A 25,500-nucleotide genomic window follows, 5' to 3' on the forward strand; every position below is an offset into this window, starting at 1 on the left:
AGAAGGCTAGCACTAAAGGAGAAGGCTAATCACAAAGTAGTCTTCATTCAAGTTACAACTACTTGTGAAGACTAAACAATTTCATTTCGGTCTCTCCCAGACGAGCATCTAAATCTAGCTGATACGGCAACGCACCACTTGAGATAGAAAGAATATCGCAATACCAGCAGTCTATAGCAAAATGCGAACACATTCTTTTGTAAAAAATTTGAACACGTCCAGTTATATTGTACATATTTTATGGTGGTTGTTTCAAAAGAACTTTCATAAAATTCACTGGTTTGAAATATTGAGATGACCCAGATGGTGATATCAGAGAATCATTCAAAAACAAAATACGAAAAAGGAAATAAGAGACAGGCCCAAAATAATCAAAAATTTGCCAATACATGACTTGAGCAGCTCTTGAATTGTGAGTATTCTTTGGTTCTGAATTATCTGTAGGTATGGTTCTCTATGCCCTCTTCTTAGTCTATAGAAAAATCAAGGAGAGAGATTTGGAATGATCCCCCAATTCTGTGTAGAAAACCATTCTTAGGTGTGAAACAGATGCACATTTAAATCTGCTCTTTATTATTTTCATGAAATGATATAGATACTGAGAAATTCAAATAAACGCTAATGATCCACAACTACATTTTTCTCACATAATAATGATAAGTGGTACAAGTGACATGCCGAAGAAAAACACCACGAGATTTGTAAGATTGAAAACAAAAAACATTGAAAGATAAGTTACAAAATAAATTGATACCAAAACTTGTCATCCTTTCCAGCAGCAGCAATCTTCACCACCATTAGTTGACTGCTGAAACCATCGATCCCACTGTGGATTCCTTGGTCCACGGTTTCTGAGGGATACGATTAGAATGCAAATTTAAGTTAAGCCCATGGGCACACACTCATATGTATAATACAAAAATCAATATTTTTGGAAAATAATATAGAAATACATATTATGCCAGAACAGGTCTGCATATTCCTCAGTATTCAAAAGAAAAGCCACCTCTATTATCCATGATTAGGGTGAAGCCACTTTATGCATGTGCACATGGCTGTGCGTGCATTGCACAACAGATATGTTTTTATGTGTACTTCTCTAAGCAAATTGCATTAAGTCAGTCGTTCCATACAATAAAGAATTAAAAGGCAAACAAATGAATAGAATACTAATTATTCTGAATAGTTACAAGACTTTTTTTGTGCTTCTCAAATTTTGTCTTTACTGGACAGATATGGGAAGACTACAACAGAAGTATTAAAAATGAACTTCCCAGCTGAAAACTTTACTTACAGAGGGAGAAGAGGATCTGCACATGTCTCTGTGAACTGTACTAATCTGCATGAAAGGATCTCGTCAGAGAAACAGGAGTTTGTACACAAATAAACATGAGATTGTTTTATTAAAATACAATCAAAGAGAGTACAAAAGAGAAAAGCTCTGATTCTTATCAGCTCTCAACACCTTAGTGCATGTGGGATTATAACCTGCTCTGCCATATGTGCACTAGCACCTTGGCCTGGCCTCCTTGAGGGCATTACTCGCCCTTTACACCCTCAAGCTAATGCCCAAGACAATCATCCAATTGCCCTCCTTGATTTGAAGGGTCGTATTGCACCACATTTGTGCTAATGTCATCCATCAGTTTTTGTTGGCAGGCTTCTTCCAAGGCAATCCTAAACTGGCCGCAATATTGACAAGCACCTGTGTCTTCTGCATGCCATTTGCCATCACCACATCTGAGTGCTTTTCCCCTATGCACAAAGGCTTTAGGTCTATCCTTCTGATGCAGCAGCCACATGTTGATGCAAGTCTGCCTCAGATGTTGTGCCGATGCTTTGCTGCCATCTCCTTGCATATTGCACTGTTTGTAGAGGCTGATTTCTTTTAAGAGCCCAGTCTATGCCCGTCGACCCCAATTGTCTCCACGCTGAGCATGCTGCTGCGTCTATGCTGCCTATCACTTCGGCCACCACATCGGTCCCCACTCCATTCAGGGATCTTATACCTTATTGAGATCCATTGCCCATGTCCAACAGGCCCAGTGTCCACATCAAGACTGTCTAGCCACCTGCCTAGGGGGACCCATACAATTCCCCCTAGCCACTGCAGGACCTCTCACACCCCAACAGGTCGATGGGGTTGAGGCTCCATTCTTTATTAGGCATTATATCCCTTCTCTTGCTTTGCACCTTAGTGCATGTGGGATTATACCCACCTGTGTCTAGTTTGTGCCAAACCTTAGCCTGGCATGCTTGAGGGCATTACTTGAAGCCTCCAGCAAGCAAAAATGAGTCATAGCCTTGCAAAGACCCATCAACCCTCGATACTATTACTAAAAGGAGCTGATGCACACTAAAAGGAGGTGGGCTTTTACTTCTTTGGGCACGTTTCCCCGTCCCTTTCCTCCCCCCGTTAGCTCTGCGCTAACCGTCCGTTTTCCAGCCCTGCTAGTCCACCGTTCCCCCTCCGCTCCAGCCTGCTCCACCTCCGCTTTACCCCCGCTCCACCCCTGCTAGTCCTCCACTCTACCTCCGCTCCAACTCGTTCCAACCCTCTGCAGCAGTAGCAGTCTGTGGGAGAACCACCCCCAGGCCGAGCTGAGCCCTTGGCTTTGCCTCGGGGGGTTAATTCAAGCTAAAGGGCTCCTGCATTTAAAGAAGGCACCATGGAATTTCCAAAGACGAAGATATTTACAACAACGCCCATCAGCAAGCCCTCGTATTCCGATGTAGCAGCCACACCCAGCCCTTATGCATTGCATTTCAAGCGAAGGCCTGGACCAGAACCGCAGGAGCAGAACTACCACCTAACACAGGAAGTAAGAGAGCTCAAGCTTATAGTAGCAGCTCTCGGGAAGAAAGTGAAGGAGTTGGAAAACAATGAAGGTAAGCAGGAAATCATTGCTGAAGTTCTACAAAATGCAGCTCATCTCCACCAGCACAAACACTTGTCTCCATGATCGAAAAGATGATCACCACTCAGCTCAGCTCAGCCAAGAAAGAGATGGCTATTCTAGCCAACAACAAAATCAACAAAGCAGATTTATATACGGAGGTAAAAGAGCAGGAAGCCATAGCAAAAAACAAGAAGAGATTGCCCATAGGGGAGCTGCCAAAGGATTGTATGGGATGTCCTGCAGATAATTTTACGGAGGGATACACAGTAGAAGAGAAGATCACAAGTCTCAAGAAGGAGATGCCACAAATAGAATGGGATGAAATTGACATCAGTTGGATCTCTTAGAAGGGAACACAATTACAAGTTGAGTTCACAGAGAGGGCAGGTAGAGTCAAGATTCTCTGACAGACAAACAAATTGAAAGGCACACAGGTATGGATATCTGAGGAGCTTACCCCGAATCAGCTCAAACAAAGGAATGTTGAACTTACTAAAGTGAAGGATGCACACAAAGATGGAAAATGGGCAGTATATAGGGATGGACAATTTAATCCGTGATTTCAAATCTAAACCCAAAGACTCTTAGTCTTAAACTGATGTTGCTCAAGCCGTTTTTTTTTTCTAAGATAAAATTAGTAGCTAGTTATGCATCTAAATAAACTGGAGCTGAGCTGATATAGTCCCCCAAAGAGACTCGGTCTCTAACTGAGGTGCGTAGGTCTCCATCACCCCTCACCAACACGAGAGTCTGGCACACGTATGCACACCATCTTTATGATGTCCCACACCAGCCCACTCCAGATCTCATACACACACCTCGCCCCACCACTTGCACGTTGTTCACCAGAGGGGGAGTCAAGGACGCGACATTGAAAATGCACAATGGCCGAGCTAAGGATCACGAGGGGCTATGCACTGAGTTTATCACATATAGGATCGACACGTTAGCCCCGATCCTAGCAAAGCTATTCAATGACGCTGTTTGCCTTGGCTTCCCCCGCACTTGGACACTCAACACCATCACCCCCATCCACAAGGCAGGGGATCCCATGGACCCGAGTAACTACAGGACTATCATGATTGGACATGTGATATCCAAGATCTATGCAGCTGCATTGGATGCATCGGTCAGCCTATTCGCAGAGATGAGAGGGCTCAGAGCATCAGGCCGGTTTCAGGCGAGACCATGGGACTATGGATCACATACTCACACTCAGGAGTGTCATTGAGGAGCGCAAAGCCTTTGAGAAAATACCTCGAGCTCATCTCATCACACGCCTACAGACACTGGGATTTGATCAGGAGACCCAGTGCGCAGTCATGGCACTGTATAAGAGAGTCTCAGGCCGAGTTCGAACAGGCGCAGGTTGGACAGATGAAATCTTGAGTACCATAGGGGTCAAACAGGGTTTGGAGGGACCGGTTGCTCACTTGACGGGATCATCATCGAGATTCTTCTTTATGCAGATGACGTGGCACTCTTGTCCTCCACACCCGAGGGGCTCCAGTGACACCTGGATGCACTATAGGCTTTTTGTTTATCCCATGACTTGGAGGTCAACGTTGGCAAGACCAAGGTCATGATCTTTAACACCTCTCGAGCAAGCATGCAACGGAAGCAGTTTACTTTGACTTTCGGTGGGTCACCAATTGAGATCGTATCCTCATACACTTACTTGCGGGTCATCTTCTCCGGCTCGATCTTCACGATGAGATCAGCGATGCAGGCCAGACTGAGCAAGGCATACGCCTCACTGGCTCGGCTAGAGAGACAATGCTTCCACTCCCACTTCCAAGACCCTCGGACCAAGGCTCTTCTCTTCGACTCCTTCGTCCGACCAGCCGGTATGTATGGCAGCCCTTGTTGGGGGCCTGAGATAGACTGGACACGGGTGGAGCGCCTGCAGATCCTCACGCTCTCACAGATGATCCGGGGGAAACCATCTGTACCACATCACATCATTCAAGCCGAGTTTGGTGCTTCTCCACTCCAGCTAGATGCAGCCTTTCAGACCATTATATATCTACACCTGGATAGATCACATGGGGACTGCACATCAAGGAGACAGAGGTTGCCATGGTTGGCTCTTGATTCCTGCATGAGGTTGGTAACAGAGGGAGACGAGCGATGCTGGTATGCACGGACTCACAAATGGTTTGTAAGACTAGGGTTCCACCTCAATAGGATACCTCCTTTTCAGTACAATTTAGATGCCCCTCCGGTACTCCCACCCACCATCCCGATCGGGCCACACACCAACCAGGTCATTAGAGAGAATCTCCTACAGCTACACACCTTTAGGACCTAGTTGGAGCCGAGGGAGCTTCCAGTGAAACTGAGTTTCTACAGAGATTACTGGCTTCGTATTTCAGAGGAGGGATTCATCACACCACCAAGGTGCACTGAGCTTCATATGCCTCACTCACTACGGGTCTCCATCGGACAATTTCCGGTATCATCACACCGCCTCTGCATAGAGAGCGGCGGAGCAGAGGGGATTCCTAGGGAGCATCGCTTATGCATATTGTGCGATTGTCAAGAGGTCGAGTCGGAGGAGCATTTTATTTTCAGGTGTCCAGTGTACTACGAGATCCGCAGTCGCTACCACTACCTCTTCAGAGACAGCTCCGGGCTCCTTTCCAAATTCCTCGCCTAACCAGATCAGAGATGCCTCGTGGCCTTTATTCACGAGGGGGTCCGACACAAAGAGCACTTACTCAGGCGACGGGGCTTGGCCACATCATCAGACACCTCTCAGAGCAGGATCACAGAGTTCTTCCAATCGAGTGACATTGATTGTCCAGTCTCTAGCTGCAGAAATGACAAAGACCCCAGCCAAACGATCGCAGCACGACACACGAGACATCGAGGGGACACACAGATCACTCTGGGGGACCTCCCGTCATTGTTTAGACCCGGAATACGTCCCACGAGTCACGGTGGCTCTAGTCTTGTGTCGAGCCTCGTCCAGGAGACCGAGACGCACAGCACCCCTTGACGGGCACCAGCGTCCCATCATTGGCTATGCACTGGCCAGGGCGAAATGACATACGGAGGATTCCGCTCCGCTCCAGTCCTTTTCTTTTCATTGTTACATCCAGATGTATTTGATTATGTATAATCAAACTTAGGATTCAGCATGAGTGATGATGCTCGTTTCAGTAGCTCCACCCTTACTGTGATCTGTATCAGGTTTTCTTTCAATCTCATAGACCCATCGGTCTTCCGAAGACTCTAATAAAATTTTTCTTTCTTTCTTTCTTTCTTTCTCTTCTAATTCATCTTTGTGGGGACCACTTGGGTGTGCACTTTGGTAGGATTCTCAAGAAACCATGACCGACAGTTTCGATGCTCATGGAGAACAGAACTGTGAAATATCAAATTATTGGTCATTGCTCCCAAAACCCTCCACTCTAAGGTTAGTTGGACACCAATAAACAACAGAAAGAAAAAGTGCATCAATAAGGCAAAATGGACACTAGTGAAGCAGCCCTCTCTTCTATCTTTATCTCCTCTCCCCCCGAGTCCCCACCCCACCATCCTCTCCTCAACCCTCTCATTCTTCCTCCCCTTCCTCTGACTCCATCCCTCTAATAACTCCACTCAAACCGAGCCTTTTGATGAGATGAACATAAAGGCTTTCCTACTTACCATTTTCCTCATTTACAAAACAAGAGAACCACAAACTCAAGTATGGGGAAGGGGGGAGGCGGGCTTCAGATAGGATCATTTTACTCTAAATGACATTCTCACTCTCAAACCTCTCACTAAGGAGACCATACATTGGAATCAAAGACTATACTTCTGCTTTATACAGCTTTGGAAAGTTTTATACATCATACCACGAGCTCAACCTCATCAAGCTCTCAGCATTGCAAAAGCATCTTTCGGGTAGTTATGGCCTTGTACAAAAGTTATAGACAAAGTGCGCACTACTTAGGGCATGTATGAACCATTGAGTAGCATCAATCCATGTGATGTAGGCATGTCCTATATCCTCTAACTTCTGGACTCTACATTGATGAGCTGTCCTCTTTGTGGACACTCTAGAAGGACAACGATCATCACAAGCAGAAACTTCTTCCCTGTCAATATTTATGTTACAAACATCATGCTGAGTTTAGCTATAGCAAAGAGTTTGTAGAGGCATGTAGCCACCAAGGTTCTAGTCTTCAACATCAACGAGGTTCATCTTCGATATGAGTCATGCACTCTTGCACAAGGGCCAATTGAGATTGTCAAATCTATGTTTCTTTGGGGTGTGTCTTTTCAGGATCTATGGAACTAACACTACAACCAAAGGACACCCTTTGCTAGCAAGGCTAGACAGATAGTGCTTCAAGCCCATTTTCAAAATGTGAATACAAAAACCCTCCTTTTTAATTCACTAGTCACATAACAGCTCCATTTGTGTGGGAAGGAAGGGCATGTGGTTGCCCAGTGCCCCAAGAAACCTTCAAGTTCTAGGGAGCAGAGAAAGACACCAAGACAACAAAAGCCGATGGCAAGAGGAATTCTGGAAATTTTGGGCCGAGTGACAAATCCAGAGGAAAGACAGTTGCTGCTATCTTGGGGCAAGATAGGAGACCAACAAGTGCTTATATTGTTTGATCCAGGGGCTACATATAACTTTTTCTCAGAGGATTTAGCCCTAAGGCTGGGGATAAAGACGGAGGAGTTGGGCAAGGCTCTAGATGCCAACCAGATGTTCTGTGGGAACCCTGTGCAAGTTACTTCCCTCATAGGGAAGCTCCGTGTTCATGTACAAAATGATGTTGATCAGGAAGACTTCTTCGTCTCCCCACTAAAGCATCATGACATGGTTTTGGGTATGCCTTGATTCCATTGTGTCATGTGCATAGATTGTATTTGACGTGTGCTTAGGCGCACAGGACTAGCTTTGATAGCCTAGGGAGGCTAACAGCTAAGTAGGCGATTCTCAGGTTGGGTTGCAAAGGCAATGGACAAGTTAGGGTTTCATCTATTTTTAGCGGCACTGGGCCAGAGCCTATATAAGGGGCCCACGGGTTCAATTTTCATTCATGCAAGTCAAAGCAGGGCTAGCTCTTTCTTGCTTGTCTAGATCTTGGATCGTGTTGCGGATGCGCACCTGCTTTCTAGCGTAGCCTGGATTCCCAACGCACTTCTGAGGGCGCCGTCTGGTGGATGCCAAGAGGTTGTGGACTGGTTGGATGTAGATGTTCGTGCCAGCAGCCCAGCCTGTGGCTTGGGGGGATGCTCACATTCTATGGGCCCTAGACCCATGAGCATCACGGTTGGGTGGTGAGCATGCATGCGCCTCTCTTTGTGCTTCTATGATCAGTAGTATGTGCCTGTCTGCAAGTTCGGATTTCCAGGAGCGATCGTGGTTGTGTCAGTTGGTATCAGAGCCAATCCTCGATGGCGAATTCCTAGAGGTGATTGCGATTCCTATTTGGATCTTCCGCGTAAGTGCGATTTTCGCTTTTGCACTGTTTGGCTAGAAACTACACTGTTTTCGTCAGTTGGTAGGGGAGGAATGATCTCCATGTGTGGGAAGATGTGTCCTGGTTGGTTTGGTGCCAATTAGGGAGTGAATCGTTAGTTTGTTGGAGAGGAAGGAGCCTGGCTGAGCATGGAGTGGCGATGGATTTCAAGGGTGTTTCGATAACATTTTTTCGGGTTGGTGAAGCGATTTGAGGAGGAGAAGAGTCACCCGGTGGAGCAACCTGATTGGAAAGCCCAGAGGGACCTTCTGTAATCGGCCCCTACCCTGAGAGAAGGGTAGAAATCCGTCAGGCTAAGTTGAGATGACAAAAAGCACCCTTGCTTTTTGGCTAGTTAGAGCCTCAGTTTAGGATTTAGGGCTTAGTCCCCTATAAAATTGGCACTCCTGACTAGTTCCCTCCAGGTTTTTGCTGCCTCGCCATCAATTCGCCACCTTTTTTTCTCCCCTACCTCCTGCCACCGGCCACACTTTCAGCACCATCTTTTCCCCTTCTTGGTATTCGACCAGCTCTAGACTTGTGTGCGACTACATCACCCGGGATTGAGAGTAGCTCACAAGCTGCTCGGACTGCCAAGCTGTTCGCCTCTTCTCGGACTCCTCGGATTGATAAGCCAGCTCCACGTCTAGCAATTCATCCACAAGGTCAGCCTTCGATTGGGGTTCTAGCACCCTTGCTGATTGCACATGAGTCTGGTTGGTGCGCCATACTTTTCCCTCTCCAATCATCAGTTCTAACAAGCCTTTGCAGTTACATCTATTTTGTGGATTTCCCTTTGCTGGTTTTACGATGGCTGATGCAAGTAATCTCTCTAAGGCGGACCGAAACCTAACCAATTACAACCAGCCTTTCTAAACGGGATGTTGAAGGGGACAACTATGATGTTTATGAGATTTGGTTAAAAAGGACGCTTTCAACCAATTCCTCACGGGATTGGATGAAAAGTTTGCACTCCTAAATTCGAACCAGGAACAGTTGTTCCAGCAAATCGTTGCCATGCAGTCCCAGCTTCAAACCTTGACCCACATGGATGAGATGGCTTCTATTCTCGAGCCAAATATTACCCCAACGCAATTCTCCGGGGAATAAAAGGATCGGAAGAAAGAAGTTGTGGATACTTGGCTGCATAAATGGCAGGTCCACTTCAATTTTCACCCCTACCCGCAGGACAAGCGCAAACAGTTAGCAGTTGGATACCTGGCCACGGGAAGGCTCTACTCTGGTGGAAGGAATTGAGGCCTCACCCATCCACCTGGGCAGAGTTCGAAGAAGCCTTTAAAACTGAGTTTCTAAAAAAAGAAGATGATCATGACATCGTGGCCAAGTTTAAGGCCTTGGATATGACCAACAGAGCCTCACCTTCGACACCTATCTCCAGAAATTCCATGACCTTCAGACCCGTGCTACTAAGATGGATCCTATGACCAGCCGGCTTGCCTGATTCATAAAGGTTGCAGGTTAAGAATAATAAGAGCTCAACCCTGAAGGAGGCCATACATTTGCCTCAACTAAGAAGTTGACTACACCCGAGACCTAGGGGACGAACAAGAGAAAGTTCTTCAACGTAGCTACTAGCCCCGGAGAAGGTCCCACTAGAGGGGGCAAGGGGCAAATGAAGGGGGGGAATACCACGTGGCATTTTCCCATCCTTAGATGCATTTAGCAAGGTTCAATGTGGAGGAAAAGGCTGGAAAACTTACGTTTCACGTATGGGAGCTGACCGGGAGTTTTTGGGTGCATAGACGGACAGTTTTTGGAGGTTTTTACGTACGGATTTGCTTCGGGACTGCACGCAGCTGCCTTGGACCTTGTGTGGCAGCTTGGAAGACCATACGGAATGTGGGGTGTCCTTTTTCAGCTCCGCGGGCTGCTGGTAAGGTGCACAACCAGCGCTGGAACTGCTTGAGCGCCTGGCTGCCTCACTGCTTGTGGGCCTGGCTGCTCACAGGGCCTAGTACAAAGGTGACAAATGGCTTTCCAAAGGGGCTGGTCATGTTTTGTTGTCTCCTTCTCTCTCTTTTACAGATTTACAGATTTACAGATAGGGCAATTCATAATTGGGGACTGAATTGCTCAAGCTCGTGTAAGAGCTCGTTTGAACGCTCGATTGACCAAGGTAAGCTGGTTGTCTTCTCTTATCCTTGCTTAGCTTGTGAGCTGTGTTTGGAGAGGCCTAGTTGGCAAGGTGATTCACAATGAATCCTTGCAGTTGCCTTGGACTGTGTGCACAGGTAAGTGAGCCGACCCTTGGACATTCCTAGGAATAAGTGGGAAAGTATTTCCATGGATTTATACCTACTTGATCCACAGCCACAGCGTCTCAGTTGGCTCCACAGTTCATTGACCAATTGTTTCATCTGTATGGGTTACCGGCTGCCATAGTCAATGATAAGGACTTATGAGTGAATTCTGGATGCTTGTCTTTGACAAGTTGGATACCACTCTTAGTTTGAGTTCCTCTGAACATGCACAATCTGATGGTCAAACGGAAGTTGTGAACCAACTTCTCCAGGATATGCTTCAGGCATATGTTTCCAAGAGGCAGTCATCATGGGAAGACTACTTACCCATGGTTGAATTTGCTAATAATAGTGCAAACCATTCTAGTACTAGTTTCAGTCCTTTTATGCTTATGTACGGGTTTCAACCTAAATCTCCAATAATGGTCGGATCAAGAATTATGCTGCAAAAACATTTTTGCAAGGCATGCAAGAGATGTTGCAGTTTGCCAAGGAGTCTATTAGAAGTGCCCAAGACAGGGACAGATTTTATGCTAATAGACATCTTTCGCATACAGAGTTCTCTATTGGAACGTGGTATACTCGCGTATTCCCAAGGAATCCAAGAGTCTCCATACTGGACAGTTTAGGAAGTTATACCCCAGATACTATGGTCCATTCAAGGTTATCCGAAGAATTGGCCAACTTGCATATAAACTCGATTTGCCTCCTAATGTAAGGATTCATCTAGTCTTTCATGTTAGTAGATTGAAACAAGTGTTGGGTGTTGAGGATCAGGTAGTTACTCCTCAGGAACTTATAGAGGTTAAAGATTTAACCTTTATACCACATGAGCCTAAGAGTATTCTTGGCTTTCGCGAATGTCAAGTTAGAAATAGGACGATCACGAAATATGAGATTAAGTGGAAGGATCGTGTCGAGGAGGACTCTACATGGGAGACATTGACTAACCTTCACAGAGAGTTTCCGGACTTTCTTTTGAACTCAAGAGTGAGTTCTTAGAGGAAGGGGAGTATGTCATGTGCACGGATTGTATCTGACATGTGCTTAGGCACACGGACTAGCTTTGATAGCCTAGGGAGGCTAGTGGCTAGGCAAGCGATTCTCAGGTTGGGTTGCAAGGAAAACGGACGAGTTAGGGTTCCAGCTATATTTAGCGGCACTGGGCCAGAGCCTATATAAGGGGCCCATGGGTTCAATTTTCATTCATGCAAGTCAAAGCGATGCTCGTATGCACGGACTCGAAGATGGTTTGTGAGACTAGGGTTTCACATCAATAGGATACCTCCTTTTCAATACAGTTTAGATGCCCCTCCGGTACTCCCACCCACCATCCCGATCGGGCCACACACCAACCAGGTCATTCAAGAGGATCTCCTACAGCTACACACCTTAAGGACCTGGTTGGAGCCGAGGGAGCTTCCAATGAAGCTGAGTTTCTACAGAGATTACTGTCTTCGTATTTCGGAGAAGGGATTCATCACACCACCGGGGTACACTGAGCTTCATATGCCTCACTCACTACGGATCTCCATCGGACAGTTTCAGGTATCATCACACTGCCTCCGCATAGAGAGCAGCAGAGCAGAGGGGATTCCTAGGGAGCATCGCTTATGCATATTGTGCGACTGTCAGGAGGTTGAGTCGGAGGAACATTTTATTTTTAGGTGCCCTGTGTACTACGAGATAAGAGGTCGCCACCACTGGCTCTTTAGAGACGGCTCCGGGCTCCTTTCCAGATTCCTCGCCTACCCAGATCAGAGATGTCTCGCGGCCTTCATTCACGAGGGGGTCCGACACAGAGAGTACTTACTCAAGCGATGGGGCTTGGCCACATAATCAGACACCTCTCAGAGCAGGATCAGAGAGTTCTTCCCATCGAGTGACATTGATCGTCCAGTCTCTAGCCGCAGACATGACAGAGACCCCGACCCGACGACCATAGCACGACACACGAGACATCGAGGGGACACACAGATCACTATGGGGGACCTCCCGTCATTGTTTAGACCCGGGATACGTCCCACGGGAGTCACGGTGGCTCTAGTCTTGCGTCGAGCCTCGTCCAGGAGACCGAGACGCACGGCACCCCTTGACGGGCGCCAACGTCCCATCACCGGCTATGCACTAGCCAGGGCAACATGACATACGGAGGATTCCGCTCCGCTCCAGTCCTTTTCTTTGCATTGTTACATCCAGATGTATTTGATTATGTATGATCAGACTTAGGATTCAGCACGGGTGATGATGCTCGTTTCAGTAGCTCCACCCTTACTGTGATTTGTATCACGTTTTCTTTGAGTGTCATAGACCCATCGGTCTTCCGAAGACTCTAATAAAATTTCTTTCTTTCTTTCTTTCTTTCTGGATCTTGGATCATGTTGCAGACACGCACCTGGTTTCTAGCGTAGCCCGAATTCCTAGCGCAATTCTAAGGCCCTATGGGCGCCTTTTGGTGGTATGGGACGCCAGGAGGTTGTGGACTGGTTGGATGTAGATGTTCGTGCCGCAACCTAGCCTGTGGCTTGGGGGGATGCTTGGATTCTATGGGTCCTAGATCCATGAGCATCACCGTTGGGTGGTGAGCATGCTTGCATCTTTCTTTGTGGTTTTACGTTCGATCGTTTGTGCTTGTATGCAGGTTCAGATTTCTAGGAGCGATTGTGGTCATGTCACATCGCAAGGCAATGAAGTTGACTCTACCGAGATCCCAGAATGACCAATCTATTCTAGAGAGATCTTTTTGATAATATGGGACGAATGTGAATTTTTCTTCTTCATTCCATCCCCAGACAGATGGTCAAAGTGAGGTAGCAAAATCTACAGTGCTGATTTATTGAAATGCTACGTAGCTGACCGAAGTTCAAACTGGGAAAAGTGCCTACCACTGGTGGAGTTTGCATATAATAATACAATTCACAGCTCCACTGGAAAAGCCCACTTTGAAGACATCTATGGGAAGGTGATTCTACCACCAATCATGAGGACCACAGATGAAATATTTGCAGCTGGTCAGTTTGTCGGAGACCTCCAGACAGCTTTCAGCCAAGTCCGGACAGCAATTGAAAGGTCTTAAGAAAAGCATAAGAAGGCTACAGATAAGCACAGGAGACAATTTGATCTCAAGGAAGGGGATTGGGTGCTTTTGAAGTTTTGTTGGAATTATAGATATAATTCAGCAGTGACCAATGTAATATAATAAGTTAGCTAGGGGCACTTTTCCCTCATTTAGAGGTTTTTCCCCCTAACTGCAGTTAGTTCACTAACTATGGTTAGTGACTACTAAGGTTTTGTCACTATGACAAAACCTTATCAACTCTACTTTGTGTTGTACTCTTTTGCTGAGGGGTCAGCCTGACTGTGAGCTGATGCACAATACCCTTTTGTTTGAGAAAAGCATCAAATTCTGCAGATAGGTATTCCCCACCTCTATCCGTGCGTAATGTCTGTATCTTGAGCCCGGTTTCATTTTCAACCATGGCTGAAAAGTGTTTAAACACTGTGAACACTTCAGATTTCTTTTTCAGCCCATAAACCCAAGTAAAATTGGAGTAGTCATCAATAAATGTGACAAAGTAGAGATGACCACCCAATGAAGGAGTCCTCATGGGACCACAGACATCACTGTGTATAAGCTGCAATTTGCGAATAGCTTTAACTGAACCATCCTTCTTGAAGGGAAATCTATGCATTTTACCTAAAATGCACCCTTCACAGGCATGTGGAGGAGGTATCTCAAGAGGTGGCAATGCATCAACCATTGAAAATTTATGAAGTGTCATTAAGCTGTTGTAATGCATGTGGCCATATCTGGCATGCCATAATTCTGCATTTTGCATGGCAACTGTAGGGGTAGAAATTGCCAAAGCATGAGCTTCTCTTTTCTGAAAAATATCAAGCTGAAAAAGCCCACGCAGCAGAGTACCAGATAACATTAAGGCATAGTTAGCTTCCCTGTCCCGGACAGCACATTTGTCATCCTCAAAGATGACCTGAAATCCTTCTCTGTTAAGAGTGGACACTGAAAGGAGATTTTTGGTTATGCCAGGCACATATAAGACATCAGAAAGTTTGAAAATTGAGCCATCAATTGCAGTGAGCTCAACTTCTCCTGTGCCACGTACTGAATATGAGGAGTTGTTGGCACAAGTGACTTTCTTACCAACAGGGGGTGGATGCAAGGAAGTAAAAAGACACTTCCTCGAAGTGATGTGCTTGGATGCACCGCTGTCAAAATACCATGTGTTCAGTGTTTCATCAACACTGAAAGCAGATGCATCTGAAGGAGAGTCAAAACTGCAAGTCAAAAATGCATATGTATCATCACTGCAAGAAGCTGTACTATCCCGAGCATCTGGAACAGCCAACCTAGAATCAGAAATGCAAGATAAAAAGGCATAATCTTGACTAACAAAGTTGGCTGCAGCATCCCCACTGTCAGATGCACAAGGGGCTGAATCTGAAACAGCCATTCCTGAGCTGTTTTTCTTTTCCTTTGCAATCCTTTTCCTGCATTCTGCTATGTGATGACCTGGCTTTTTGCAGTAGTGACAAAAACCCTTCTTTTTGGGCTTGCTTGCATCACTTTTAGCCTTTTGTGAAGGCTGTCCTGACCCACTGGAAGGCTGATTTGCTGCTGTTTTTGCCTGTCCCTTTGTTTTTTATTTGAATTTTGAGAGCATGGCTTGTTCACCTGCACGTGAAGCCAAATTTTTCCTGGTCTACTCTTCCTGAAGCAGGAGTCCTATCAGCTCATGAAAAGAAAGAGGATTTGCACCCCCCCTCAATGATAAATTCAGCGAAGTATGAAAGCTGAGATAAGACTCAGGAAGAGAATTCAGAGTGGTTGTAATCATCTCTGAATCAGGAATAATTTCATCTATGTTTAATAACTGCTCTCTGAGATCCTGTAGTTTAGTGAGGTGGGCTGACATGGAGTCACCCTCCTCCATATGTGTATTGCTCAACTCTCTTTTCAAAAAAGATACCCTGGCATCATTCCGTGCTGCATACATGCTTTCCAAAATATCCCACGCTGCCCTGGAGGTCTTACACGACCGGATATGCGGAATGATTGATCTTTTCACTGAAAGAGAGATGCAAGACAAGGCTAAGGCATCCCGTGAATCCCATCTCTTTTGCTCAGGAGTATTGACTGTAGCTGCACCAACAACTTGTCCTGCAGCTGCAACTTGTGCACGACCTCTTCCACCTCCTTGGTGAGGAGGGGTAGCAGGTGCAATATCTGCTGGTCGGATTTCATCCCCATTGACATAATCCCATAAATTGCGAGAAATCAGAATATTACGTACCATGAAACTCCAGAGGGAGTAGTTGGTACCATCCAATTTGTCTTCCTGTGAAAGACCACCAAACTGAAACTCATTCTGATTTTGATGGGCCATATCTGAAAAAGAGATTGAAGCAGATACAAAGCTGAATTCCCTTACTGGGAATAAAATGCACAACTCCCAAAAACCACACCCAAGCACGGGCTGTATATGCAACTTAGATTTCTGCACTTGAGCTGTCAGAAATCTGTCCAAGCATAAAACACTCCAAAATCTGCCAAAAGTGTTCCAAACACTCCAAGAAAGGCAGTATGTACTGAATACTCCAAAAGATGCTCTCCCAACACAAAAGCCCCAATTTGTGGCTAGAAATTGCAGCCAGAAAGGGGTCAGAATGCTAAAAACCCCAAATCTGCAATTTTAAGACAAAAGCCCCAAATTTTAGACTATATTTCCAATTTTTCTCCAGATGTAGCTCCAAAATTGCACAATGATTGCAATGGCTGCAATATGCAAAAATGCCCCAAATGTACTCCAAAACAACTGCACCAAACTGTATTTTTCTGCAAGAGAAGCCTGTCAAAGAACACCCGAGGTTGACAACAACCGGTCTATATCTGCAAGTACAGATGGTAAGTCCAAACTGTACGGTCAGTACGGTCAGTACTGATTGGACGTACTGTACGGTCCAAACTGTACGGTCAGTACTGATTGGACGTACTGTACGGAAAGTACAGAACAGGCCGTACAGTACGGGAAGCAAGAGCTGTACGGTCGACTTGTACGGCTTCCTACGCAGGTACGGCGAGCAGATACGGGAGCTGCACGACAAACAGGTACGTATATTGTACGGCGCGCAGGTACGGTAAACAGGTATGTACGACGGCGTACGGTGTACGGCACTTCACGGACTACGGTACGGATGTGGTACGTCGATGTACGGAAGCTCGGAGCTGTACGGCAGGCGAAATTGTACGGCGAAATCGTACGGCGTCAGAATTCCGTACAGTCGTACGGACTGTACGGACAGATTGGCGCAGGCTGAAAGTCGAGGCTGAGGTTGGAACTAAAGGGAGCAAGGAGCACCAGGCTCTTGGACCTGCTCTGATACCAAATGAAGGAGATGGAGAGAGTGAGAGCTAGAGAGAGTGAGAGAGTCGAAAGCTTGGAAGCTGTAGTTGCAAAATAGAGTGTAAAAGAGTACAACACAAAGTAGAGTTGATAAGGTTTTGTCATAGTGACAAAACCTTAGTAGTCACTAACCATAGTTAGTGAACTAACTGCAGTTAGGGGGAAAAACCTCTAAATGAGGGAAAAGTGCCCCTAGCTAACTTATTATATTACATTTTGAACAGGGCTCCCACTAAGGCTTTAAAAACAAAAACTCCTTTTGAGGTCTGGAATGACAGGAAGCCTTCAGTGGATCACTTCCGAGTCTTTGGATGCCTTGCCTATGCACATGTGCCAGTTGAATTTAGGCACAAATTGTCAGATAAAGCCATCAAATGCATATTTGTTGGATACAGTGCAGAAAGCAAGGGGTATCGTCTCTACAATCCTGCTACACGCAAAATCATTGTAAGTAGAGATGTGATATTTTCTGAAAATTCAGCTTACACTCAGGCTGATTTTCAAATGCCTTCACCTTCAGAAGATGTCTTTCAAGGGTTGCTACCCATTGCTTTGGGTTCCCCTGCTGATTTTTCTGATCCAAATCAGAATTTACAGCAACCTTCAAATGCTTCAGTTCCGCCACGGGATGTCATGCCTCCTCCACAGGAAGTGGAACAAGTGGTACAGCAAGAAATTGCAGACATACATGCAGCAAAAACAGTCCCAAACTGGCTGTTACAGACTCTCCGGGAGAGTAAACTTGATGCTCCGTTACCTGGCAGGACTCGCAGTGCAGCAAGGCACATGGAAGGTGCTAATTCAGTGGAATCAGCATATGCAGGTACTCTCCTTGATGAAGAGGAGCCTGCCACATTTGAAGAGGCACAAGGTAATGTGCATTGGATGAATGCCATGCACGATGAGTTGCAGTCCATTGCAAAAAATCACACTTGGGATGTTGTGGACTTGCCACAGGGTAAACATGCTATTGGCACACGATGGGTATTTAAAGTCAAACGGAAGCCAGATGGCTCCATTGACAGATATAAAGCCAGGCTGGTTGCTAAAGGCTATGCTCAGAAAAAGGGCATAGATTATGAGGAGACTTTTGCTCCTACATCCCGGATGACTACCATCCGATCCGTAATTGCAATGGCTGCACATTTTGAGTGGAATGTTCATCAGTTGGACATCAAAACAGCCTTCTTAAATGGGGACTTGCTGGAAGAAGTGTATGTCAAACCACCTCCGGGTTTTAGAATTACAGCAAATGCACTTCAAGTCTGCAAGCTTAATAAAGCTTTATATGGGCTGAAACAGGCCCCTCGTGCATGGTATGCCAAGATACATGCCTTTTTGACCAGCAAGGGGCTGCACAATAGTCCTACTGAGAGCACCCTCTACATCAAGATGGATGGGGGGGAAATATTAGTCATCCTTCTTTATGTTGATGACTTACTGCTCACAGGGTCCAATGACGACAAAATTGCAGATTTCAAAACTGATTTGCAGACCCACTTTGATATGTCAGATTTGGGGCTGCTTCACTTTTATTTGGGGATCCAGTTCTCTCATGAGAGACGTGGCACTGTTATGTCTCAGTCCAAGTATGTTCAGAAACTTTTGGACAGATTTAACATGCAAGAGTGTAAGCCCATATCTACTCCTATGGAACCGGGGCTGAAACTCACAATGCATGATGCAGGAGAATCAGTTGATGCCACACTTTACAGTCAAGCTGTTGGATGCCTCATATATCTCTGCAATACTAGGCCTGATATTCAGTTTGCAGTATCTCAGGTGAGCAGGTACATGCACAGCCCCAAAACTATGCATTGGCAGGCAGTTAAGCGCATCTTCCGTTATTTGCAAGGCACCAAGTCCCAGGGGGGGTGACTTGCAGATGCATGCCTACAGTGATTCAGATTGGGCTGGTGATTATGACACTAGGCAGTCCACTAGTGGCAATTGTTTCTTTTTGGGAAAATCTTGCATTTCATGGCTGAGCAAGAAACAATCTACAGTGGCTACCTCATCATGTGAAGCTGAGTACAGGGCAGCTTTCACAGCAACAGTTGAATGTGTCTGGCTGAGACGTTTATTTGCTGATCTTCATCTGTCTTTGGAGGGTCCTTCTCCAATTCTCACTGATAGTCAGAGTGCCATTGCAGTGGCAAAGAATCCAGTGTTTCATGCTCGCACGAAGCACATTGAGGTTCACTATCACTACGTCAGAGAGAAGTTGCATGCAGGAGAGATCAGTATGATCTTTGTGTCCACACATGACAACGTTGCAGATATTTTCACCAAAGCACTACCACGTGAGAAGTTCGAGGCATTTCGCAGTGCCCTGAACTTATATCCGTTTGGTGATTGATCAGCCTTGTACATGACATTGGCACTGCAGGGGGGTGTTGGAATTATAGATATAATTCAGCAGTGACCAATGTAATATAATAAGTTAGCTAGGGGCACTTTTCCCTCATTTAGAGGTTTTTCCCCCTAACTGCAGTTAGTTCACTAACTATGGTTAGTGACTACTAAGGTTTTGTCACTATGACAAAACCTTATCAACTCTACTTTGTGTTGTACTCTTTTACACTCTATTTTGCAACTACAGCTTCCAAGCTTTCGACTCTCTCACTCTCTCTAGCTCTCACTCTCTCCATCTCCTTCAAGTTTGAGAAAGCTAGTCTTTGCAAGTTAAAGGGAAAACAAAAAGTGTATGCAAAGTTATCTCCCAAATACTATGGCCCTTTCCGGGTTATCCTAAAGAAATTTCAGAGACCGGAGCCTACAGAGCCAAAAACAGAGGATTTACCAGAAGTGGATCAGCTAGAGGAGGTCCTTAAGCCACAACAATTTGTGTATCATATTGTACACAAAGGCCCCCAGGGCAAGAAATTTTACAGGTATCTTGTAAAATTCAAAAATTATTCGGCATTGGATGCCAAGTGAATGGATGAAGACATGTTGTCTGATCATCCACAGCTTTTGGATATTTACAAGGAAGCTTTTCAGTTGAGGTCAACCAAATAGAAGTCGGGGGCCAACTTGTAAATACTCCAAATTCAAAGTTTTAACTGGCCATTTATTTGACCATAATTAATGAGTCTTTCATTTATTTAACTATGTTCAAAAAGTTATATTTAACTGGTCAAAGTATTGATTTCGGTCACAGATACTCAACCTCGGTTAAGTAAGCCTAACCCCGATTAGGAAGACTTGGCGTATGCCAAGAGAATTAACTGCGGTTAACCAAAGAACCTATGACTCCGGTCTGAAAGAGTTGACTTCGGTCAACAAGACGGCTTCAGCCAAAGCAGGCTAACAACCTAGATCATTACCGACTCCACTTGGCAAGTTTTGGCATTAATTAAGGCGCCTTGACCCCGGTAAAAGTCCTTAATTACAGCTAGAAAGGGTTGGCTTCAGTCAACCACAGAGTTAGTTTTCTTAATGTGCACATGTTTGCTTGGTGGGGACACTTACAAAGACTAGGAGTAGTCTAGAATTGATTTGCATGTAAAAGCGCTAACGATTAATGGGTGCCATGGCTATGTGCGCTTTAATTAAGGTTGTTGATTACCCAAGCACCATGGAGCTCAGTGGGTAGCCAGGAGAAGCCCATGTGACCGAGGGCTATGAAGACCCTAGAGTTTTGCCCTTTGAGGCATGTAACTAAAATTTAGTTATATATTTTGACACTTGGCATGTTGCCAAAAGAAATGTGCTGAGAGCTCTTTGTAAAATAAATTCACGCAGGATTTCCTACAAGCTGCCCGTGAGCTGAATTGTACTCTTGTACTCAATTTCTTTTTTAATGAATAAAGACCTTCGGGGGGGTCCAGCCCGACCTGTTGTCATGGGCCCTAGTGCTATGTATGAGAGAGAGAGAGAGAGAGAGAGAGAGAGAGAGAGAGAGAGATGATATGATATGATTGTATTAAAGTCCGCGTGAGACCCTTCAGGATATGATTGTATAAAGTCCGCGTGAGAGAGAGAGAGAGAGAGAGAGAGAGAGAGAGAGAGAGATGATATGATATGATTGTATTAAAGTCCGCGTGAGACCCTTCAAGATCTATGGGATTGGCAATCACTATTAACTAATAGTGATCCCTTACATCCAATGAAGAGAAAAATCTTACAGCTTTGTCATGTAGTGAGTGAATACTTGTTGGGCTAGCTTGTGAGCTAGACCAGGTACCTTGTTGTGATGTTCTAAAATCTCTTTTAAGTAGCTTCCTAGCTTTTTGGCTGGCTGCTCCAGTAGATTCTTTAGGTCTCTGCTTTCCCCATAGCCTTCTCTGATGTGTGCGTATGCTCTACATCCGAGGAGTACATGCTGCTCATTTTCTACTTCTCCTATGGGGCAGATTTTGCAGATTCTTTCCTCTCTGGGGATCCTGGGTCTTGCCCATCTACCCCTCTACCTTGAGATCATGTGAACTAGTTCTGATTTTGCAGATCAAATGTCTTTTAAATGTTGATGTGTCTTCACCAAGCTATTTCTGCATTCCATAACTGTCCATTGAGTTAATTTCTTGTATATAAAACTGCATTTTAGTCCCTGAGTTTTGCCATAGTTTATGTACCATTTTCTATGTCACAATCTCTCTTATTTCACATGCATCTTCTGGTATATCAGCGATAGTTATACCCCATGATTCCATCCACTTCATCCCCTCTCTGTGCCAACCCATGAGTTGTGTAGCTTCCATCGCTTTGTGTGGTATCCTGCTGTCATTCATATTCTCAACTTTGTTGAGGTTTGCCATGAATTGACACAATGCTTCCCCTTCTAGAGGTATCGTACCTGTTTCAGCCAGCACGATGGGATAGGTTGTCTGTGCCTTAACCCGTAACTCCCCCATTAGGAAGTTTCTATTCTTTCCCAGTGAATCCTAGATAGCCCAGGTGCCCAAGCAAGGCATCCGTAAAGGATTACTGTCTGCACAAGCATGGTGTACAGAAACTTTCTCATTTCGCAATTCCATAGATGTGCCTTCCTGCATTTATTTTGGAAGCTATATAGAGCTTTTAAACCTCCCAAAATCCTCCCTTTCCATGCATGCATTCCATTTGTAGCTGTCGGTGAAATCCAGCCCTAAATATTTATATGAGTTGACTATTTCCAGGGACTCCCCTCCAAATGTGACATCCACCTGTTTGTTATGTGTCCCGATGACCATCACCTTTGACTTGTCTATATTAACCTGCATTCCTAAGTGTTTGCAAAACTCTCTTAGTGAATCCAAATGTGCTTGTAGGCTCTCCTTGTTCTTTGCGAAGAATACCACACCATCTGCATATATAAGCATTAACAAAGCGTATCCTGCAATTTACACACCTTGTTCGCTATGTATTCTCATCCACTCTTCCAATTCATCAATAAAAAGACCGAATAGTGTCGGTGATAGAGGGAAGCCTTGTTTAACCCCTATATCACTCCTTATTACGACTTTCCTCTTGGAGCATGATCCATCTACTAGTGGCTGTGCTAACCCAGCTAGAACCTTCTCATAGAGTTGGTACATGGCTTCTCTGAATTCTTGAGGGACTTTAAGCTTTTCCAATCTTTCCCATAGCCTATTTCGCGATACTGTGTTGAAGGCTTTCTTGAAATCTATGAAACAGCAGTAGACAGCCTCTTTCCTACCTTTCACTCCTTCAGTTGCAGCCCATATGGCAACCAAATGATCAACCAGAGAGAGAGAGAGAGAGAGAGAGAGAGAGGGGGGGGGGGCGGGGGGGAGGAGAGTGTGATCTCTTAGCCTAAAAACTTCGTTCAGCCAGCGAGGAAGAATGAATCGATGCTGTTTCGTAAAAATCCAATCGTTGCTAGATTTCAATCTCTCAGCTGTATATAGATGTACAAAATCTCTGTAAATATGCTTGATCAAATCAAATGTCTGACTCTCAATGTACAAGGTTTATGTGACACCCATAAATGGAAACTTGTTTGTGCATATGTTCATGATTTGCAGCCTGATGTCGTGGCTTTGCAAGAGTATAATCAGCATATGTATGTAGGACAGAAATGACATTTTGCTGGTTATAATATATTTTATGCAAGGAAACATTCTTTTTCTAGTGTTGCCTTTCTTATAAAGCATTTATATCAGCTTGTTGTGGCTTTGAATGATAAGGAAGGAAGGTGGATTATTATGCCATGTCTTATTCAGGGTGAGATACTCATTATATGCACCTCAATCTTCTCATCGAAGAGCTCTGATTTGGCAGCCTATGCAACAATATCCCTGGAGACATCATGCTTTGCTTTGTGGTGATTTTAATAATGCTCCCCAGGAAGGGGATAACACTTCTCGCAATACCCACATGTTGGCCTCTTAAAGGCAACAATGGTTTCAATTAATATCGCAGCTCAATCTTGCTGATTTTTGGAAGGAATTAAAGCCTATGTACCCAGGCTTTACATTTCAACATAATTCGCGGTCTTCTTACCATGCACACCTTGACCGTTGGTATATGGTTAGTGCGTGGCAATATGATGCTCTTAGCTACAAATTGTGGGTTGATTATGCCTTCCAGCATTCAGATCATGCTCCATTATGGCTACAGTTGTCTTTCCAATGCCATTTGGCAGGTTACTACAAAAAGACTCCTTATAGTTAATAATCGTTATTTGGAGCATGATCCATATAAAGAGCTGGTTTGTCACACCATTGCCCCTCTTTGGGATCAATCTCAAATTGATATAGACTATGCATGGAATGCATTTGCCACTCGAATGCAAACGGTGATTCCTGAATACGACAAGAATTATCTGCATGATCTATGGGAAACAATTGCTAAAGCCAAAACATTTTGTCAATCTTTGACTCAAATCAGTCAAATGAAGGATTAAACTCCAAATGAGAGCATATCTTTATGCCAGGCCACGTATGATGTCACATGCACCCTTGAACTTGGGTGCACTGTGACACACTGGCTACATCGACATGTGTGTTAAGTTCCCTAATAGGAGATTTTGTTGTATGCTGTGACCCCTTTATGAGCCCTTGTCCAAGGACAATCAGGCACAAGCTCCATAGGTCAATCTCTCAGCCTTAGGTCAAGTCAGACAGATCAATCCTTGTTCATTGGTACCCACTGGAGAATACTAGGGTAGTGTTTCCATCTTAGGATTAGAGAGATAAGGTCTAGGTCCAACCTAGGATAGGAGCCCTTCTGGGACCCCTCAGGGCTGGAATGAGTGAGAGAAATGTGCTGGGGAAGGGCTGCCTTTATAGGCTGCCCTACACCCCTCCCTAGGCCACCTTTTTATGGGACCAAGGGCTGCATTTATGTAGCCAAGGGTCCAACCAACCAGCCCCAAACAGCTGACTGAAAAGTCGGCCAGTTTGGGCAGCCCTCCAGCCCTATAAATAGGGTCCATCCATACCCTCATTCCTCATTCAGCTCTCCCAGCCTTCAGTCCTCCAATAGCTCTCCTCCAGCCTCTTGTGTGCAGCCTTGAACACCTCCACAGTTGGTCCTGATGAGCCTCAACTTTTGGCCCTCAAGTCAGCCTGTCTGGAAGGTGTATACACAGCACCACACTTGAGGATTCGGACCAGCAAACGGAGTAAGGTTTGGGTACTGTTTCAGCAGCTCTTTACAGTTCTCTTTTACAGTTTTGCACAGCTCACTTCTCAGCTCTATATCTCAATCATATCTCAGCTCTCTTTTAGAATCTATTACTCCTAGCTTTCATCTCTCACTCACACAGTAACTCTGCATCCCGGTGGACAGCACAAACCTCTTCCTTAACTTGCAGAAGTGCCCTACATCGTCAATGTGCACACAATCAAGGTCTCGGTATTGATTGGCGTTGCCTATCAGGTCTTTGGGTCTGCAGTACGTCACACATGTGCACAGTGTGCTCCTCAAAGGTGCATTTCCATGCTCTCTCAAACAGTGTTATTTATATCTTTCAGTTCTCCAAGTACAAAGCCAATTCTCCCTTGATTGGGGAGTGAGTATAGGGACCTCACCTCACCGGTAAGGTGAGGGGCTGCTAGGTGGACTTTGTCTTGCTCATCTTGAATTTGTGCTAACGGAAAATGAGCGACGAAGTGATGAGTAAACTGAAGGATAGCTGAATGGTCACACTTATCATCATACTTAACAAAATTTGGTGTGGACCGGGTAAGTGGTGTTACCTTTATCAATGACGAAGCTTTGGCGGTGGTAACAGATGACGCACTCAAACTAGCCTACATAGTGGCTAACATCTGCTTGTGTTGGAGAAGCATTGCCTCTTAGTCTAGCTTTTATTGACTCTCTGCTTGGGCGAGTTCTGTGCATCGCAATGCCTCCTTATTTTTGCGTTCCTCACGCATCAACAAGAGCATTTTTTCAAAATCGGTGGTTCTTCTCTCTTCAAGCGGCTTTTCTGCCTCTTTTTCTTCCAAGCATTGTCTTGTCTGGTCTAGCTGTCTTCTGCTTTCTTGTAGCTGGGTTG

General features: G+C 45.2%; 1 protein-coding gene across 2 annotated transcripts in view; it reads right to left on the reverse strand.

Annotated features, from left to right (window-relative positions):
• Positions 1 to 390: 390 nt before the first annotated feature.
• Positions 391 to 25,500, reverse strand: part of LOC147880193 (guanine nucleotide-binding protein subunit gamma 1-like) — a 74,836-nt gene continuing 49,726 nt past the window's right edge. The window contains exons 3-4 of one of the 2 annotated variants that reach the window (XM_087371301.1): positions 1,295 to 1,339; positions 393 to 851 (exon numbers count right to left, since the gene is read on the reverse strand). In XM_087371301.1, coding sequence (XP_087227427.1) covers positions 764 to 851; positions 1,295 to 1,339 — 133 coding nt within the window. In that variant the 3' untranslated portion in view covers positions 393 to 763. Of the gene's footprint in view, positions 852 to 1,294; positions 1,340 to 25,500 lie in introns of both variants that reach the window. The other variant, XM_087371302.1, reaches the window with a different exon arrangement.

Source organism: Dipteris shenzhenensis, chromosome 32 (genome assembly GCF_047967505.1).
Source record: "Dipteris shenzhenensis isolate YYH24624 ecotype China chromosome 32, Dip_SZ_1.0, whole genome shotgun sequence".
In the NCBI taxonomy this organism is placed as follows: domain Eukaryota; kingdom Viridiplantae; phylum Streptophyta; class Polypodiopsida; order Gleicheniales; family Dipteridaceae; genus Dipteris; species Dipteris shenzhenensis.